General features: G+C 39.7%; 2 protein-coding genes across 4 annotated transcripts; one reads left to right on the forward strand and one right to left on the reverse strand.

The window, feature by feature from the left end:
• Positions 1 to 269: 269 nt before the first annotated feature.
• On the forward strand, positions 270 to 13093 carry kat2b (K(lysine) acetyltransferase 2B). Of its 2 annotated transcripts, none has more exons than XM_077507271.1 (18): positions 270 to 749; positions 2463 to 2598; positions 2672 to 2817; positions 3551 to 3637; positions 3722 to 3903; positions 4507 to 4698; positions 4832 to 4935; positions 7627 to 7752; positions 7833 to 7969; positions 8044 to 8252; positions 8965 to 9091; positions 9177 to 9287; positions 9365 to 9508; positions 10755 to 10869; positions 10946 to 10976; positions 11043 to 11106; positions 11190 to 11274; positions 11861 to 13093. In XM_077507271.1, the coding sequence occupies exons 1-18, from the start codon at positions 540 to 542 to the stop codon at positions 12052 to 12054; spliced, it is 2400 nt and encodes a 799-aa protein (XP_077363397.1). In that variant the 5' UTR covers positions 270 to 539; the 3' UTR covers positions 12055 to 13093. The 2 variants fall into 2 exon arrangements, with proteins under 2 accessions (XP_077363397.1, XP_077363396.1); XM_077507270.1 differs by having other exon boundaries at positions 271 to 749; positions 2460 to 2598.
• sgo1 (shugoshin 1) lies at positions 12562 to 18538 on the reverse strand. 2 transcript variants are annotated; one of them, XM_077507274.1, is made up of 10 exons: positions 18350 to 18538; positions 18024 to 18176; positions 16873 to 17081; positions 16747 to 16793; positions 16571 to 16623; positions 15288 to 15968; positions 15100 to 15216; positions 13482 to 13646; positions 13142 to 13244; positions 12562 to 13002 (listed from the first exon to the last, which is right to left on the reverse strand). In XM_077507274.1, exons 2-10 carry the CDS (start codon positions 18166 to 18168, stop codon positions 12855 to 12857), a joined length of 1668 nt encoding a protein of 555 aa, XP_077363400.1. In that variant the 5' UTR covers positions 18169 to 18176; positions 18350 to 18538; the 3' UTR covers positions 12562 to 12854. The 2 variants fall into 2 exon arrangements, with proteins under 2 accessions (XP_077363400.1, XP_077363399.1); XM_077507273.1 differs by having other exon boundaries at positions 13142 to 13340; positions 18350 to 18536.
• Between the last annotated feature and the right edge of the window lie 466 nt (positions 18539 to 19004).

A 19004-nucleotide genomic window follows, 5' to 3' on the forward strand; every position in this document is an offset into this window, starting at 1 on the left:
GTGAATGATTGTTTCAATGTTTTTATTGTTCAAAAACAATACAATTCTGGGTTGGGGAAAATGCTTTGAAAAGCATCTGATATAGATTTTTTTTGTATTTGATAAATCTACATAAACGTTTTCTTTTCTTTTCTTTTTTTTTTTTTTTAATCTATATTGGTTCCTTTTGTAAAATAGTTTAAAAGGGGGGGGGGGGTCACGTGCATGAGCCAGCTTGACCTTGAGCCGCTTGTCCAAAAAAGCAAGCGAGGCAATTGCGGCTGCCAACGGCTGCACATTCGGCTTGCTCGCCGCGGCGGCGCCCCCCAGCGGCGGCGAAATGGCAGCGCGCTCCCGACATGGAAAAGAATGACGAGCGCCATGTCTGATCCTCCTCCTCCGCTGGCGGACTAGCGCGGGGACGGCGGCGACAGACGCGCTCGGTCCCCCGGTGGACGACCACCACCGCCGCCAGCACCTGGGGGGGGGGGGGGGGCGGGAGGGGGAGAGGAGGGGGGGTGGTTTCGCTCCCCCTCCGTCGGGATTGAGACTGAGGTGCCATGGCCGACAGCGCGGGGATTCAGCAGGGCTCGCCGGCCATCGGCGCCGCGGGCTCGGCTCCGGCCGCTCCGGGCCCCGGCGGCGCAGAGAGCTCCGGCGCCGCCGGAGGTGGAGGAGGTTCGGCGCGGATCAGCGTCAAGAAGGCGCAGCTCCGCTCGTCGCCTCGCCCCAAGAAGCTGGAGAAGCTCGGGGTCTATTCGTCCTGCAAGGTGGGATCTGTGTTGTTATTATTATTATCATCATCGCGAAGCCTCCCCCAAGGCGACTTGACTTGTCGTTGCTTTTGGGGCATTTTGTTGTCTTAAATCGCCACCGCGCTGGCTGCAAATCGGTGGAAGCCATTACTCGGCTGCACGTTTGCATGCACCCTTGCGCAACAGCGTAAGGTAAGAAAAAATAAAAATTTTCATGGTTTGGATCAGACTTCCCAACGCGGGCCTTCCTTCTGCGGGCTTCGTTGTACAAGGGGGCGGGTGTAAACATTGACAAAATGAACTGGACTGCATTCTTGCGTCTTATACGCAAATAAGAAATAACATGGCCTTGAGTCGTCAGGAGTTTCATTATTAGTTCGAGTTATTATTATTATTTTTTTCCCCCCCAGACGCGGCCTTTGTTTTGACAGGCTGACAGCTGCTGGCAAGGCGAGGAAGGGGGCGGAGTTTGTTGTTTCCAAGAGCATGCGCACAAGGCATCTCTCGCCTGACAACTGACAGGACGCAACATGTTGCACAGCCGCAAAATAGAAACATCACTCAACGCTTGCTAATATACTTTCTTGCATCGATACACACAACAAAGGTCGTAGTCAACTTATGATGGAATTGGCAGAGTGTTTTATATTTTTCTTTTTTTTTTTAAATAAAGTCGAACTTTTCATAGGAACTGGGCAGTTTGTACAGTCAAGTCAAGTCATCTATTGATTTACAGTATATAGCGCTTTCAAACAGCATTAGCTGTCACAAAGCTCTTCATAGAAAGAAACATAACATAAAACATGGACAGCAATACAATACAATCACAACAAATTTACATATTTCCAATCCTACTACATACGCTTTTTGAAGTTGTGTATAAAAGTATGTTCAGTTATTTTTATTTTTTTTTACCAGAAAAACTTTTTTTTTTTTTTTACATTGTTACTTAGTTAAATGTACTTTTTTTTTTTTCTCTTGAAAAAAAAACTGGACACTTCCATGAGGAAATAGTTGCATTTAATTAAAGAAAAAAAAATAAATGGAAGAAAAGTTGGAATATAACAAAATAAAGTATTTTTTCTCCGTAGATTGAAGTATTTATTAGGGAAAAATATCTTTGAGGAAACAAAATAATCCGACAAGAACAAAGGTTTCATGTTTTTTTTCCTCAACATTTTTTAATTTATTATTCAATAAAAAGAAATCCAAGGATTTTAAGTTGTATTTAGTTTAAGGCAATAGTTTTTTTTTGTTTTCGTTTTATTTATTCATGAAAAAAAATCCTATGACATTTAGTTGCATTTATTCATGAAAAAAGTTTTATTTATCCCAAAAAAGTTGCAATTTGAATATAATGTTTAATTTATTTTGCGTGGAGGACAAATTTGAGTTAATCCAATGAAAATAAGTGTTTATCCGAGAAAAACAATCACAATTCGTTAAGAATGTTTAAAAATTTGGTTTATTTACAAAAAAAAAAAAAAAAAAAAAACGCCCACTGAAATGCATTCGGGTAGGACCATTTTTTTTTTTTTTTAAACCCCCAATTTTCTTCAAAAACTCCAATAAACCTTCAATGTGTTTTCTTAAAAAAAATGGGGTTATTTAGAACAAAATAAATCCTAGATTAAATTACAAAAATAAATACGAAAAATTATATCTGAGAATATGAGTACGGGGCTCGACTGCAACCGCTTTCATTTTGTGTGATGTTTTTGCCAGCAGGCGGAGGGCGCGTGCAAGTGCAACGGCTGGAAGAGTCAGAACCCGCCGCCCACGCCGCCTCGTAGCGAGCAGCAGCAGCAGCAGCCCGTCGCCGGCAACCTGCGCCAGCCCTGCCGCAGCTGCTCGCACGCTTTGGGTGGTTGCGCCGCGACCTCACACAAATCTGTCATGTGACTACGAACGTTTGATTGATTATTTTTGGTTGGCAGGGGATCACGTGAGCCACCTGGAGCGCGTCCCCGAGGACGAGATCAACCGGCTGCTGGGCATGGTGCTGGACGTGGAGTACCTGTACACGTGCGTGCACAAGGAGGAGGACGCCGACACCAAGCAGGTCTACTTCTCACTCTTCAAAGTAAGCACCCCCCCGTTTCTCGTGCAAAAACGTCGCTTCAAGATTGTTTATTTTTATATATATATATTATTTATAATTATAATTACAAATATCTTAAATATTTTTAAATATTTATTTAAAATATTTTTTCGTTTTTATCGCCAGCATCAACTGCTATTTTTTCCCTCTAAAAATTGTGCATTTTTCCAAATAAAAATAACTTTCTTTGAGGAAGAAATATAAAATAAATATATATATATATATTTTTTAAAAGTCTCTTAGCTTTTGAGGTAATTGTTTAATTGGGGAGAAAAGTCAAAATCTCCAAAGATTTTTTTTTTCTGAAAATCTTATTTATGGGAAAAAAAAAAAAAAAAAAAAAGTCATTTCTTCAAGGGAACATTTTTGGGAAAAGTCAGACATTTTTTTCCTTCTACTACTATTCATTGCAAATTTACTGATACGAGAAAAAGTCCTAATCTGACAAGAGCAATTTATTTTTTATTTTTTTCGGGAGTGGTTTTATTTAAGGGGGAAAAAATTAGGAGTTTACATGAAAATGAGAGGCAAAAGGCAAAAATTTTATTATTATTTTTTAATCTGAGAAAGTCAAACAGACAATATTTTTTTTTTTTTTTGCTGAGATTTTGTAGTTATTTTATAAAGAAATGTGAGATTTTCCATGGAACAAAAGTTACATTTATTCAAGGAAAAAAGTTTTTTGTTTTTTTATTTAAGTATTAATTTATTTCAGCTCCTGAGGAAATGCATCCTCCAGATGGGCAAGCCCACGCTAGAAGCGCAGGAGAGTCCGCCCTTCGAGAGGCTCAGCATCGAGCAGGTATAGTCACACGACGCGAAGCCCAGCCAATCGGCCCGCGCTTATTTTTTTTTGTGCGCACGTTGTGGTCCCCCCCGCCGTCAGGGCGTCAACAACTTTGTGCAGTACAAATTCAGCCACCTGCCGTCCAAAGAGCATCAAACCATAGTGGAGCTGGCCAAGATGTTCCTCAACCAGATCAACTACTGGCAGCTGGAGACGCCGTCGCACAGGCGCCAGCGACTCCCCAATGACGACATGGCCGGCTACAAGGCCAACTACACCAGGTACAACCGGGGGGGTGAAAATATCAAATCGAACTGAACTCTGTGAATGGAAATGGAATCGATTGAGGAAATTTGAATCGATAGCCAGTCCTACTTACTAGGGATGTAACGCTAACGACAATATCATGATGTCACAATATTAAGATTGCCATAATATATTGCCGTTTTTCACAATTTCACAATATTAAAAGCAGCACATCTGTTAAAAAAAAAAAGTCAGGTTGATTTAAAGTTGTGCAGTTCTAGCACCCTCTGGTGGCTAGTGTTTTAGTGCAGTTTAATTTTCATAAGGCATGTTTTGGCCTTTATATGTTTAAAATTCATGCTAATGGTCAGATCAGATTTATGCATTGTTGTAATATACAAAAATACAATTTTTTTTATTTTTTTTTTACTATGAGCTCTTTTTTTTTTTTTTTTTTTTTTTTACAACATTGTGACCTTTTTTGTATCGCCAACCTCTGTGATAATTAAAGTATCGTGGCACCTTCATATCGTGATAATATCATACCGTGACGTTTGGATATCGTCGCATCCCTACTACTTCCAAACACCGAGCTCCACGCATGCGTGTCAAGCGTTTTTGTTTTCCGGGCATCGCAGGTGGCTGTGCTACTGCAACGTTCCCCAGTTCTGCGACAGCCTGCCGCGCTACGAGACCACGCAGATCTTCGGCCGCACGCTGCTGCGCTCGGTCTTCACCGTCATGCGCAAGCAGCTGCTGGAGCAGGCCAGGCAGGAGAAGGACAAGCTGCCGCCCGAGAAGCGGACGCTCATCCTCACGCACTTTCCCAAGTCAGAGTTGCAAATACAAATGCAAAAAACAAAACAAAAACAAAAACAAAAAAAACAAAAAGAAAAGCGTCGTGCGGGCCCGATGTCCGTCTGTTTGGTGACCGTCGGTTGGCTTGTTGTTGTTTGTGGTCAGGTTCTTGTCCATGCTGGAGGAGGAAGTCTACAGCCACAGCTCCCCCATTTGGACCCAAGACTTCTTGGCAGGGGCACCCGGGGGGCAAATTCCCGTCCATACCGGTGAGTCGCGCGGCACAAAAACGCAACAAATTGTATTTGTCCTTTTACACACGCCGCACAATTAAATAAATCGAAACGTTTGCATGTGGTAATTCAATGACAGATTGCAATCCAGTAATAAATTCCTTCTCGAGCCAAAGAATAACAGCTTTTTTCTTTTTTTAAGTCATTCTGGACAATTACAATTGTAATCGATTTTAAACAATGTAATAAACCCAACAATTGCTGTGCAAACAAAAAGTATATAATACTGTATACCGATTTTAAATACATTTACATAAACATAACATTCACAACTTGTGCACAATTTGTAAAATAATTATTCATTAATTTATATATATATATTTTTAATATTTATTATTAGGGATGTAACAATATCCAAACATCACGATACGATAATTATCACGATATTGTGGGGGCATTGGCGAGATTTAAAAAAGATCACAATATTGTAAAAAAGAGCTCATACTAAAAAAAGAAAAAGAAAAAAAAGCACAAAATAGTGCTTTTGTACACAGCATCAATGCATATAAACCACCTACAATCGCTAATAATATTGAGGCACGTACTTGGTAATGCAAGCACACATTGATCGCTTCACAAACAAATTAGGTTCCCCTTTAACAATTAGCATAGATTTTAAACATAGAAGGCCAAAACATCCCAAATGAAAATTAAATTGCACTAATAAACTAGCCACTAGAGGGTGCTAGAACTGCACAAATGGAAATTAACCTGACTTTTTTTTAACAGATGTGTTCCTTTTAAATATTGTGAACAGGACGACGACGATATTGTGGCAGTTTTCATATCACGATATCACGATATTGCCCTTATTGTGACATCCCTATTTATTATTCGCGGTGTAAATTGGCTAGTACCTGACGATCCGATTCGTATCACGATTCATAGCTCACAATTCGATACCGATTAATCCTGATACAAATTCATAAATCAATTGTTGCAGTTTATTTTTACTCAAATGTAGAAAATACTAATCAGAAAATACTAATCAGTAAACTTGTACACTGTAAGAATTGTATGAAAATGTATTATTTATTTATCTGAAACTTCAGTCTTACAACTGATTTAACAAACAGGTTATGATCTGTTTCATGTTTGAACAGCATTGAAATAAAAATATTAAGGTTTAATTTTTCATGAATATAACATTCTTCCATGCTTAAGGTATGAACACTAACCTCAAGAAAGATGTTTTGTTGAATATTTTCCATCAAAAATGGATGTTTAAAAATCGATTTGGCCACCTACTGAATCGATTCGAGAATAGCGTGGTGTAAATATTGCCAAATCGATTTTAACACCCCTATTTATTATTATGAATATTATTAGTTAATATATATTTTTATTTATAAATGCTGATTTATAAAAAAATTATAGTATATGCACCCCCAATTCACGATTTAGATCATTTGTAACAATTCGACTTTTAAAATCATGATTAATCAAATTAATTTGAGTTATTGCCCAGCCCTAATTCCTTCCCAGTTATTGTAATAGCCTATAATTGTAAAATTTTGCATTGTGACTTTGTCAACGTTTGTAGTAGCCTAAACAAGATCCACATTCAACTTGACTTGGCAAAATGGCAACGCAAAGATTTGTTTGACTTACTTTTTCGATGACTTCAGTCTCTGTGCCACTTGCTTCTCCTTGCGTCCATTTGCTGCCTTTGGTCGTGTCTGTGTGACAAGTTGGTCAAAATGTCAACATTTAGCATCAATCAAAACAAAAGTCGCCTCCAAGTTTCCCCATCAAGCTTTTTCTCCCAGCCAACGCACCTGTTCCAATCACTGGGCCATGTGGGCACGCAAGAATGCAAGCTGGCCACTAGGTGGCATAATTGCTTATTTTAAAATGAGTTTCAAGCTAAATGATTTCAAACAAAATATGCAACTTGCAGTCCATTCAAATGTACTTGTAGGCTAAATGCTAAAAACTTTTTTCCCCATACTACCATGGATAAAAAATTTTTTTTTAAAAAAGATTATTTTTTTTTAAAGTCAGTAAACATTTTATTATTGTTAATTTTTTATAATTTAATATGTTTGCAACAAGGTTATTTTACTTAACTAAAACTAACAAAAAACTAAAATGACAAGTCAAAAAACAATTTTGTTAAGAAAATAAAAAATAAATAAAAATGCTTTTTAAAAAACAAACGAACTGAAACTACATTTTATGTTTACAAAACTGATTAAAACTAAGTATAACTAAATCAAAAATGTCCTTCGTTTTAGTCTTTGGTAATTAATTTAATGCATGAGCCTTTGGGGGTGATTTTAAATAATGTTTTAAGTAGATTTATTCTGATATTAACCGGAATAAGGACGTTTGAAAGTGTGTCACACAAAAGTGACATCATCTAGCAGCAGCCAATAGAAAAGCACCAAAAGATGGCGTCGCTCCCCATAGTGATTTTTAAATATTGCGCACAAGTAATGCACATTTAAAAAAATAAAATAAAATAAATAAATACATAAATAAATAGAAAATAAAATTAAAACTGTTTACTTCTATTATTTTCAAAAATATTGGTATAATGTAAGCCAATTGCTTATTTTTATTTATTATTTTTACTTGTGCATGGGAAAAAAAATGTTTTTAGCACTTAGTCTACAAGTTTACATATTTAAATACGCAAGTACTTGTTGAACTGTATTTTCTTAGTGGTCAGTGCGCCCCCGGTGGCCAGGCCCTTATACTACAGCATCAGCCCAGCGTCGTGCGTGGACCTCTTGAGCGGCGCCGTCAGTCCTGCCAGGAAAACGTCGACGGTTCTCGAGCCAAGTCCCGGTACGGTATCAAATCGAGCACTCTGTACGCCTTTGCCAACGTGTTGCCAGTTTGCATGTTTTTGTTGTTGTTGATTGCAGCAGCGGCTGAGAAGCGCAAGCCGTCGGAGCCCCTCCTCCACGAGGAGATCAAGAGGCCCAGGGTGGTGGGCGACATCCCCATGGAGCTCATCAACGAGGTGATGGCCACCATCGCGGACCCCGCCGCCATCCCGGAGGTGAGCAGGAAGGGGGCGCCGTTTATAGGATATTATCGAATACTTTTTTGTTTTTGTTTTGGGGGGCTTATCAGACCAGCCTGCTGTCGGCCCACTCGGCGCGCGATGAGGCGGCGCGGCTGGAGGAGCGCCGGGGCGTGATCGAGTTCCATGTCATCGGCAACTCGTTGCACCAAAAGCCCAACAAGCGGATCCTCATGTGGCTGGTGGGCCTCCAGAACGTCTTCTCGCACCAGCTGCCGCGCATGCCCAAGGAGTACATCACGCGGCTCGTCTTTGACCCGTAAGGTGCCGCCGCCTTCCCGGTGCTTTACATACATTGAAACATTGTGCAAAGTTTATGTTTCAATGTATTTGATAGACTTATAATAGGACTCAAATGTATATTTGTCTTCAAGTTAATTTTGCAAATAATTATCAGCTTACTTATTGGTTATCGACATCGGCACTTCTAAATTATTGGTTTATCATTATCTGTTGAAAATAGCATTATCGTGCATCCCTAGTTTTAATTGGTTGTCAGGGTGTTTCTGTTAGTTTATTAGTTTTGCTAAATGCTTAAATGCTTAGTTTTAATTAGTTTCAGCATGAGTTTTAGATTATAAAAAATGTCTATTACTTCTGCGCAATATTTAAAAAACAGCATGGCAGCAACATCTTCTTTTGGTGCTTTTCTATTGGCTGCTGCTAGATGTCACTTCTGTGTGACACACTTTCAAAACGTCCTTATTCCAGTTCATATCAAAATAAACTGACTTAAAATCACATGTAAAATCATCCCCAAAGGCTCATGCATTAAATTCATTACCAAAGACTAAAGGTAATTTTTTGCAATAAATATAGTTCGTTGTAGTTTTGTAAACATAAAATGCAGTTTCAGTTAGTATTCGTTTTTTAAAAAAGCATTTTCGGTTTTACTTTATTTTGTTAACGAAATTGTTTTTTGAATGTTAGTTTTTTCGGTAGTTTTTGTTCACTAAAATAACTTGGGACAGGAAGCACAAGACGCTGTCGCTGATCAAGGACGGCCGCGTGATCGGCGGAATCTGCTTCCGGATGTTTCCCTCCCAAGGCTTCACTGAGATCGTTTTTTGCGCCGTTACGTCCAACGAGCAGGTCAAGGTGAGACGGACTCGCGTTACGTGGACTTCATTTAACGCACGCGGCCGGGCGCGCTCCATGCATACTCCGAACGTGGTGATTGCAGGGTTACGGCACCCACCTGATGAACCACCTGAAGGAGTATCACATCAAGCACCACATCCTCAACTTCCTGACCTACGCCGACGAGTACGCCATCGGGTACTTCAAGAAGCAGGTAGCCTATAGCCGACCGGCCGCCGATCGCGCTCCTTGACGAAAAAGGGTCGCTAACCGCGCTGTGACCTCTGCCAGGGTTTCTCCAAGGACATCAAGGTGCCCAAAGCCAAGTACGTGGGCTACATCAAGGACTACGAGGGAGCCACGCTCATGGGCTGCGAGCTCAACCCCAGCATTCCCTACACCGAGTTCTCCGTCATTATCAAGAAGCAGAAAGAGGTGTGCGGGCGTGCGTGCAAGAGGATGTGTGCTAACTAGCAAGCATGAGAGAGTATGTAAAAGTGAGTGTGAGGCTTTCAAAATCAAGTTTTAAACTAAAGCAAGGGTAAGCAAAAAAAAAAAAAATATATATATATATATATATATATATATATAAAACAAAGAAAATGGTTTTCACCATGCTGCGATTTAATAATGGACGTTTACAAAATGAAAGGCCAAACAGCATTTGTAGATCAGAATCACGGTTGGTTTGAAACTTGTTGGGAAAAATGGTTAAGGTACATTCAAATCAAATCAAAAAGCCCGATTTAATTTTGAATTAGGATAATTTGAAAATAATTATACGGTCACTCCCTGATGTTCATGATAAAATGTACCGCTTTTTCTGGATGGGATTTTTTTTTTTCCTTTTTTTTAAATGGAGTGATTACTGATGACATTCATATTTTGGCCTGTGTGAATTGTACCCATCTGTAAAAGTGTGAAAAGTTATAAATAATTACAAAAAAATAAAATAAAAAATAAAATAAAAGGTTACGGTTTCAAAATAGGACTGCTCAATAATGAAGTAAATATTAATCACGATTAATTTGGTAATAATAATTAAAATCACGATTAGGACGATCAAGATAATGTTTAAACGTAAAAAGTATTAAGACAAATACATTTCGTGAAACACAATATTCAAGTTTCTTTTGGACCAAACAAGATTTTTATTAGTTTTTTTTTTTTTATTATTATTATAAAGAAAAAAAAAGTGCAAATATATACATATAAACAACTCAAAATTAGCATTCATTATCTTTTATTTTTGTTCACGATTATGCCAATTTTGTAATTGTGGAGTGTAATTGAAATTGTAATTGAATTTCAATGAAATGCACAGCCCTATTTTAAACTGTTATGATTTTTAATTAGGGTATCAAATCAGTGTTTTAAACTGTGGGTAGAGGTTCCAATTATGGTCTTAAAGTAGACTTAAGGTTTTAATGAGGGGCTTTAAAGTGGGTTGAGGGTTTCCAAATAGGGTTTTGAATCAAGGTTAGGGTTTCAACATAAGGTTTTAAACTGAGGTTATGGTTTCTAAGGGGGATTTCAAACTACAGGTAGGGTTTTCAATCAGGCTCAGGTTTTCAAAGTAGTGTTTTATAAGTGTGAGCAAATGTGAGTTTGAAGAGTGAGGATTGTGTGCGAGAGCATGCACTTGAGATTGCAACGAACTTACGTGTCCCGCCGCTTTCAGATCATCAAGAAGCTGATCGAGAGGAAGCAGGTCCAGATCCGCAAAGTCTACCCGGGCCTTTCGTGCTTCAAGGACGGCGTCCGGCAGATTCCCATCGAAAGCATCCCCGGCATCCGTGCGTCCTTCCGTCCTTTTTGTCCCCTCGCTTGCCGTCGTCCCTCGTTTGACCCCTCTTGTGATACGTTCCACAGGTGAAACCGGATGGAAGCCGCTGGCCAAAGGGTGAGTTAAGCGCGCCCAGTCGCGCTTGGTGACCTTGGGCTTGACCTTGCCGCCTCTCCCCTGCAGGAAGGACGCCAAAGACCCTGAGCAGCTGTATGGCGCGCTCAAGAACATTCTGCAGCACGTCAAGGTGACTTTTACATGCATGTGGCTTACATGTTACGTACACGTGCGCGCATCCTTGACTGGCGGCGCGGTCTCGTCTTCTGTCAGAGTCACCAAAACGCTTGGCCCTTCATGGAACCTGTCAAGAAAACTGAGGCGCCGGGATACTACCAAGTTATCCGCTTCCCCATGGGTGAGTCTCTTGTGTATGCATTTAAAAAATTTGTCGCATAGAGACATTTTCAAAAATAATTACGGTAGGTCAAGATTTAAAAAAAAAAAAAAAAAAAAGATAGTATTTAATTAAGAAAAAAATAAAAGGCATTTTTACCTGGAATTATGTAGGGTAAGGCAAAAAATCATTACAAACTATATTGAAAGCCTTTTTTAAATCAACTTGTGTATTTTTTTTTTTTTTTTTTTACACTTGTAACAAAATATGACAAGAATAACTTGGAGTAACATGCATAGTACAGATTGTTTTGTATAAACAACATGCATGCTTGGATGCTAATTTTTTTAAAACATAATCCTGTCCTAAGGCATTTTTGTAATGGCATGATATCTGGTAAGATTTAGTTTAGTTTTTTTTTTTTTTTACTGACTTTTATAGTAAGGTATTTTTTAAGCTTGCTTAACAAGCCAATTTAAAAATGACTGTCATTTTTAAATGCACGTACAGAAAATCATTTTGTGTAATAAGGAGTTTGTCCTTTTTTTTTTTTTTTTTTTTTTTTTAAACCTGACATCAACTTGTTCCGATGCACGGCGCGCGTCAGACCTGAAGACGATGAGCGAGCGTCTGAAGAGCCGCTACTACACCACGCGCAAGCTCTTCATGGCCGACATGCAGCGCGTCTTCACCAACTGCCGCGAGTACAACCCACCCGAGAGCGAGTACTACAAGTGCGCCAACCTACTCGAGAAGTTCTTCTACACCAAGATCAAGGAGGCAGGCCTCATCGACAAGTAGCGTCGGCATCCTGCCAAATTAAAACGCAGCGGAAGCCGCTAACCCACCCCCTAACCCTTTGCTCTACGCGAATGAAAAATGTACATAAGGTGGATTTTCTTTCATGTAGGGCAGCCGCGCGACTATCAAAAATTGCACTTTTTTCTTCTTTTAACTCCAGCATTTTCCTTTCCTGACAATTTGACTGCTGTTTAACCAATTCAATTCAGTCTTAATTTATTTTTCTCTGATATTTGTGCTGCAGATAGAGATTGACAACTTTATACTTTGTGCAATACTATGTAGTTTTTCTGTTTTGTATTAAGAAGAGAGAGGAAAAAAACAAAACATTTTTTAAGAGGCCCCTCATTGTACAGTTGGTTTTAATGACGCAGTATTAGTCGCTTTTATAGACGGAATAAAATGAAAAAGGCTTGTTGGGGAAAAAAAAAAAAAAAAAGTGTCATGTTTATTGAGCATCTTTTAAGTGTCCAGTCTCTCTACAAGTAACATTTACATTACGAGTAATTTTATATCAGACAATAGCATATTTGTGTTGTTGTGAAACCAGATGCTCGTTTCTTGTAATGCGGGAAAAAGATTAATTTTGCACAGCCCATTTGACATTTTATGACAAAATGATTTACATGCATTGTTTTAAAAGCTACTCATTTTAATACACTCAATTTATATTCCAAAAAAAAAAAGCTACTGAAATTTTAATATGTTTTTAATTAAAGTACTTTAACACAAAAACTAATCCGAAATGACTCAAATAAAAGTTTAGAGCCTGACTTGACTGACTGACTGACTTGACAGTGTTAACGGCAGCTGACAAACGGCTCATTATATTTGTCTAGCTTGTCGTCGGCTGCCCGAGACCTCCTGCCTGTCGACTTGGTCTTGTAAATCGGTGAGCTTGCCCGGAGAAATTTCAAGTCAGTAAATCTGTCGCCACGCCGGAGTTTCCTGTTGGGAAGAGAAGACATCACTCAATCAACATATAAGCATCTTTTTCACACTGCGTTGTTTGATCAATAAAAACGTTAACGGACAGACATTCGATTGGAAAATCAATTCATTTGACTGTGAAATCGGGCGAACGTACGCGTTCAGCGACGGCTCCCTGTAGTCCACTGCTTGGGTGCTGCGGCGCGTTCTCCTCTGCAGTGGCGTGGACGGGCGTGTCGTTTGGGAGCCGTCGTGGCCGGCTGTAGGCAACAGATTGGTGACGTCACATAGACTGGAGTGGCAACGCCCCGGCGTCAGACTGCTCACGCCGTGCGGGACGGAGCCGCCGAGGCCACCTGGAGACGTGATCGGCAGGGCCAGAGAAAAGGAGGAGAGGTGCACATGGTGATTCCCGGGAGGAAACGAGAAGAGCGCTAATGCTAAGCTAGCACCTAGTGGACAACTATTTGGATATATATTAGGAGCGGAGGACGCACGTTTCTTGCGCATGGCCACATGGCGGCCGGCTCGCGACGAAGGAGGAGGAAGCGGGGACTGACTTTGGCAGATGGAGTCCCCGAGACGCGAGAGGACCTCATCGATGGCCATGTCAACTTCTGCCTCGATGCTGGCGCCGTCCACCACGTCATACCTCGGCGCTTCTGTTAAGACAAATGATTCATCAACATAAGTCCGTCAAACTTCATGTAGAAGTTCATGTGCATATAACAAGGTTATTTTAGTTAACAAAAAAAATAATAATTTGTTAATGAAATCAAATACAAACGAAAATGCTTTTTGAAAAACAAAAACTAACTAAAACTAACAATAAGTATAGCATAAAATGTCCGTTTTAGTATTTGGTAATTAAATTTAATGCATGAGCCTTTGTGGATGATTTTAAATAATGTTTCAAGTAGATTTGTTTTTATATTACTCTCAATAAGGACATTTGAAAGTGTGTCACACATAAGCGACGTCATCTAGCAGCAGCCAATAGAAAAAGCAACTTCAGATGACGTCGCAAGTAATACACATTAAAAAAAATAAAATATAAAACTAATACTGAAACTAACTAAAACTAAGCATTGATTGAATAACTAAAACTAATAAAAACTAACAAAATCACCACGAAAACTAAATTAAAAAAAACAAACAAACAAAACAAAACTCAAAACAAAATAAAAACAAACTAAAATGAAACATTTCAAAACTACAATACCCTGGTATACAGACATACATTCACACATCCACAAACTCTTAAGTGTAGAAGACGCCCCTCCAAAATAAAAATCTTTTAAAGCAGATTTTTTTTTCTGTACTTGTGTGTCACACGGTCCCCCCGGTTTGTGGGTATCCTTCATCAGAGTGAATAATATGAATGAACAACGATTCAAAAACACCCCTATAAAGTGTAAATGCTTTTCAATCCAGGTTCCAAAACTCTTTTCTGCTCTTCTCACAAAGTGTTTTAAAAAGTGGACTAACTGCAGATTTGCACATTTTTATGTCGGAGGTTTGGGCCTGCCACCAGCGATATGTGACTTTAGTGACACCTTCAGGCTGGCCAAAATCGCCTAGTTGACCACAAAAATATGTCAAGTTGTCAACGCAACATTTTTGCACCGAAGCGTTGCCGCCCCAGCACCATGTTGCATGTTGCATGTGTGCATGGACATTCCACACAGACATTTGCATCCGTTTTCTTAGCCGCTTTTCCTCACAAGGGTCGCAGGATATGCTGCAAACATTTATTTAATATAATTTATTCAAAAATAATTCCTGAGCAAAATGTTCAGATAACAGCAATGTATACTGATTTGTGCTTAAATGCCACAATTATGTAATTGGTACCTATTGAAAACATGTCTTGTAAATCACCCATCCAGCATTCTGCCACTTGTGCAAAATTACAACTCACAAAAAAATTGGATGCAACAAAACATACTAAGTAGGTACAACAGCTTTTAATAATCCAGAAGGCAAAACTCGATTTCACGATTAAGCAAATTTTCAACAATTTGATTTTTAACATGATGATGTATCTAATTAATTTGATTTATTGCCCAGCCCTACACTGTTGCCATGAGAACGTTTCCATGAAAATCAACTGACCTTCTTGCCGTGTTGCGCTCAGGTGAGAACCGCTTGAGACACTTGATTGGCCAGCATCAACTTCCTCGTTGGGTTGCTGCTGCTGTTGCTTCTGCTGCCACTCGTGCGCCGTCAACACTGTGAGGGTGAATGTACGCATACTTAATCAAATGACAACATAAATCGTGCGTCATAATGTGGATGCTGACCAGATTTTGGCATGCTCGTGTTCCTGTCGGGGTGCTGCCCCCGTCGGGTGATGATGACTTTGGTGGTCTCAGGGGAAGCGTGCCCCCTTCTGGCCTTTTTCTTTGGCAGGTACAGGCTGTCTTCTGACGCGGAGGACGGCGACGACGAAGGCGAGCCGGCGTCCGGAGCCGGGGTATTCAGGGCGGGGCCTGCAGGGTGGTCTTCCGGCTTGGCCTTGAAGGGCGTGAGGTGCACGGCTTCCTCGCAGTCAAAATCAAAGGTGTCGTTGAAACCCAACGAGGTGTTGAGGTGCTTGGGGGCTGGCACACGGCACTCCCGGCTCTTGGATCGCACCTTTCGCTTGGGGTTCTCCCAGGGTTTTTTGAGGGGGGCTCGCTCGGGGGGCTTACGAGCGGGCTCCTTGGGCTGATGGTGGCCGCGTTTGCGAGTGTTCACAGGTGGCTCTGGGTCTTGCGTGCAGACACCATTGTCCAGATGTGCCTTCAAAATCTCCCAAGGTTCTTCCCGCTGCTTGGCGGGTTCCGCCACGCATGCTCCCGACATCCCCTCGCTGATGGAGCGCACGCGGTCGGACCGCCTCCTGCTCTTCTGTGCTCTGTCACTGTGTTTTTGCCTCGCTATCACAGGAGGCGGCAAAACCGTTTGGACATGGCCATGCTGGACGTCCATTTTAGAAGACTCTGGCAAAACAAGGTCAAAGGTTGTGACTAGGGCAACACAAAGTCAAAGGTTGTGACTAGGGGTGTGAATTGCCTAGTGCCTGACTATTCGATTCATAGGTAACGATTCGATACAGATTAATCCCGATATGAATTTATAAGTCGATTGTTGCGATTTTTTGCTCAAATTTAGAAAATACTATTCAGGCAACTTGTACATGAACACTGTAAGATTTGTATGAACATGTATTTATTTATCTGAAACTTCAGTCTTTATAACTGTGAGCTACTGTATTTAACAAACAAGTTTTAATCTGCTTCATGTTTGAACAGCATTGAAATAAAATATTAAGGCTTAATGTTCCATTAATATAACATTCTTCCACGCTTAAGGTGTGAATCCTAACCCTAAGTAAGATGTGTTGTATATTTTTCCATCAAAAATGGATGCTTAAAAATCGATTCGAGAATTGCAAGCTGTAACATCGCGATATATTGCAGAATCTATTTTTTTGAGCACCCCTAGTTGTGACTGACTTGTATTATTGCACACACAAATATAAACTCACTTAGATAAACTAAGCCAACTTGCATAAATCTGCATAATATTTCATAGTGTGTACCTGCACAAATGGGGGAGACTTCGCAAATCTTGCCTTCGCTGATTTTTTCTTTCCTACACAATCCCAAGCAAGCATTGTTAGAAAATTGACATTGTTTTAGAGCTGTCAAAGACTGACAGCATTACATTTTTTTATTCAAATTGACATGAAACACTTAATAGAAAGGTAACCTGCACCTTGGTGACGCTACGTCCATTTCCACGGGCAGCGCCGACGCTTGAACCTGAATCAAAGGACCACATGGACAGATGCTCCGACGATGCAAACATGCTTCATGATGTGATGATGTCGACGACGGTTACCAGTGGGGAGGAGGTGGCGGGGGCCTGCTGCTTCTGGAGCTTCCTCTTGAGCGCCAACAGATGCAGGAGGAGGGTGTGCCGCTCCATTCGCAGCTGGCCGTTGATGGCGTCAGCTTGTCTCACCTTGGCCTTCTCCGCTTGCAGCGCCAAAGCCAGCGCACGGTTGTTGTGTTGCAGCGTTGTCAGCATGCTGCCTGCCACCATGCTGCCTAATGACCGCAACGACGACGACGACGCAGACAGGGTTAATACTGTGTAAGGCATTAGCACAAAAAAATTAAAAAAAAAAAAAAAAAAAGGATGCGTTGATAAAGGACTGAAGGAAAACAAAAATATTCATAACATAAGAGTTTGAAAAAAAAATAGGGTGGCATCATAGTATTAAAATTAGTAAATTACAGCTGTAAAATTATCTTTTTTGAAACATTTGAGTTAAAAAAAAAAAACTTTTATTTTTAAACAAAATAAAATATTTGATACAGAAGAAACATTTATTTACTTTATTTTTTTAAATAAATGTTACCATTCGTCTTCTGTTTGAATCTTTCTTAGTAAGTCAGCCCATCACTGGTGAGCTATTTTTAAAACAGACCTAAAAGCTACTCAAGTTGTCAAGTTGTCCAAAAAGGTAACCACTGGCACAATTTTTTATTTTTTAAAAGAACAATTCACAATAATTACAGCAAAAATGCACCTCTGGTTTAATATCCTTGAATATAGAATTTTATAATAAAAAATGTGTTATAAATTATAACTTATCAAACTCATACAAGTATATAATGTATATATTTTCCCCACATTTCAAGAAGTAGAAGAAGACAATGGCTTTATTAAAACGGTGCAAAGTTAGCCTGGTAACGCCGATAACTGCCTATTTTAGGTGGCAAAACAAAAATGAAAACTTCGAGAAAAGAGTGGTGGTGAAAGCATCCCAGCAGCCTACACTTCACGGCCAACCGTAATAACGGTTAAAGTAGCCGTTCACGCAGTAGCCGTTAAATCGTTCTGGCGATTGACTAATCAGAGACGTTCATGACAAAAATAACACTGTCAAAAACAATACGATGTAAACAGCAGAAGTTAATTTAACAGTTGTCACATTACAACAAATAAATATCACAAGGTAATGTAAAAGAAGATGGGGACGTTACTGGCGTGTTTGTGGGCGAGTCTCGATGTTGTCCTGCTTTGCGCCGCGGCCCGGGACAGCTGCTTGTCTCGCTTCTGCTTCACTTTGTCCTTTATCGCTTCCAGAACGGGCTGGATGCTCATTTTCGCGACCCGTTCCCTCACCATGACTAGGTCTTCAGAAGCAATAAAAGACAACTTTAAACGAATCCCAACGGCTCCAACGACCAACAAAACACAACTTGGAGCCTCAAAATGGCCGAAGGAACAGCAGCTACTCTGAACCAGCTTACGTTACGACGAACGGCCTTCAAAACGGCTAATTTAGACTAAAAGATATAAACCTTACCAAACGTTCTTTGTATCCACGTAATTCGTAGCTTGCTTAAACTAAGAAGTGAGTGTTTCGGCCAGTCAATGTCGCGTAAACGAGCGACGGAAGACAGCGAAATAACGTTCGAAAAGAGTGCCACCAGCGTCGATTGGCCACAAAATGGAAGGTGCGTCACTTCCGGAGAGAACTGCAAGGTAGATGGCGCCCTCTAAAACTGCGATGACGACACAATATCGTCTTGTTACATTTTTAATTTTGAATGTAAAATTTGACATTATTTTTGTAACGATTTTTTTATTTTTTATTTTGTGTATTCGTGTTTAATCTAAATGTTTTTACATGTATTCAATAATTTATATACATCTTGTAAATTACTATTTTCAAATAATACAATATTTTATTTTCATCACCCTTACAAAGTAAATGCGTATTTTCAAACATGTTGATATATATATATATATATATATATATATGCAAACTATCTTGAAGAAATAAAATTGAAAGCATTTTTTTAAATTGACAGCTTAAAATTAAACATTTTCATATAAAAATAAAGTTAGAACATTTTAAAAAATGAATCGATATATTTATTCACTCGCCTACTTATTAATTTACTGATGTAAACTTGACTTGTATACAAAAAAAAAAATGTATACTCAAAATGTTTGCT

This window comes from Festucalex cinctus, chromosome 19, assembly GCF_051991245.1.
Source record: "Festucalex cinctus isolate MCC-2025b chromosome 19, RoL_Fcin_1.0, whole genome shotgun sequence".
Lineage (NCBI taxonomy): Eukaryota > Metazoa > Chordata > Actinopteri > Syngnathiformes > Syngnathidae > Festucalex > Festucalex cinctus.

Excerpts from the sequence above, each read along its gene's own strand:
- sgo1 (XM_077507273.1), bottom strand. The coding sequence starts at position 18,168 with ATGGTGAGGGAACGGGTCGCGAAAATGAGCATCCAGCCCGTTCTGGAA. Across the intron at positions 15,969-16,570 it reads AGTCTCCCCCATTTGTGCAG|AGTCTTCTAAAATGGACGTC; the intron begins GTACACACTATG and ends TTGTTTTGCCAG. Across the intron at positions 13,647-15,099 it reads GAGCGCAACACGGCAAGAAG|AAGCGCCGAGGTATGACGTG; the intron begins GTCAGTTGATTT and ends TTGTCTTAACAG.
- kat2b (XM_077507270.1), top strand. The coding sequence starts at position 540 with ATGGCCGACAGCGCGGGGATTCAGCAGGGCTCGCCGGCCATCGGCGCC. Across the intron at positions 3,638-3,721 it reads AGAGGCTCAGCATCGAGCAG|GGCGTCAACAACTTTGTGCA; the intron begins GTATAGTCACAC and ends CCCCGCCGTCAG. Across the intron at positions 9,092-9,176 it reads CGTCCAACGAGCAGGTCAAG|GGTTACGGCACCCACCTGAT; the intron begins GTGAGACGGACT and ends TGGTGATTGCAG.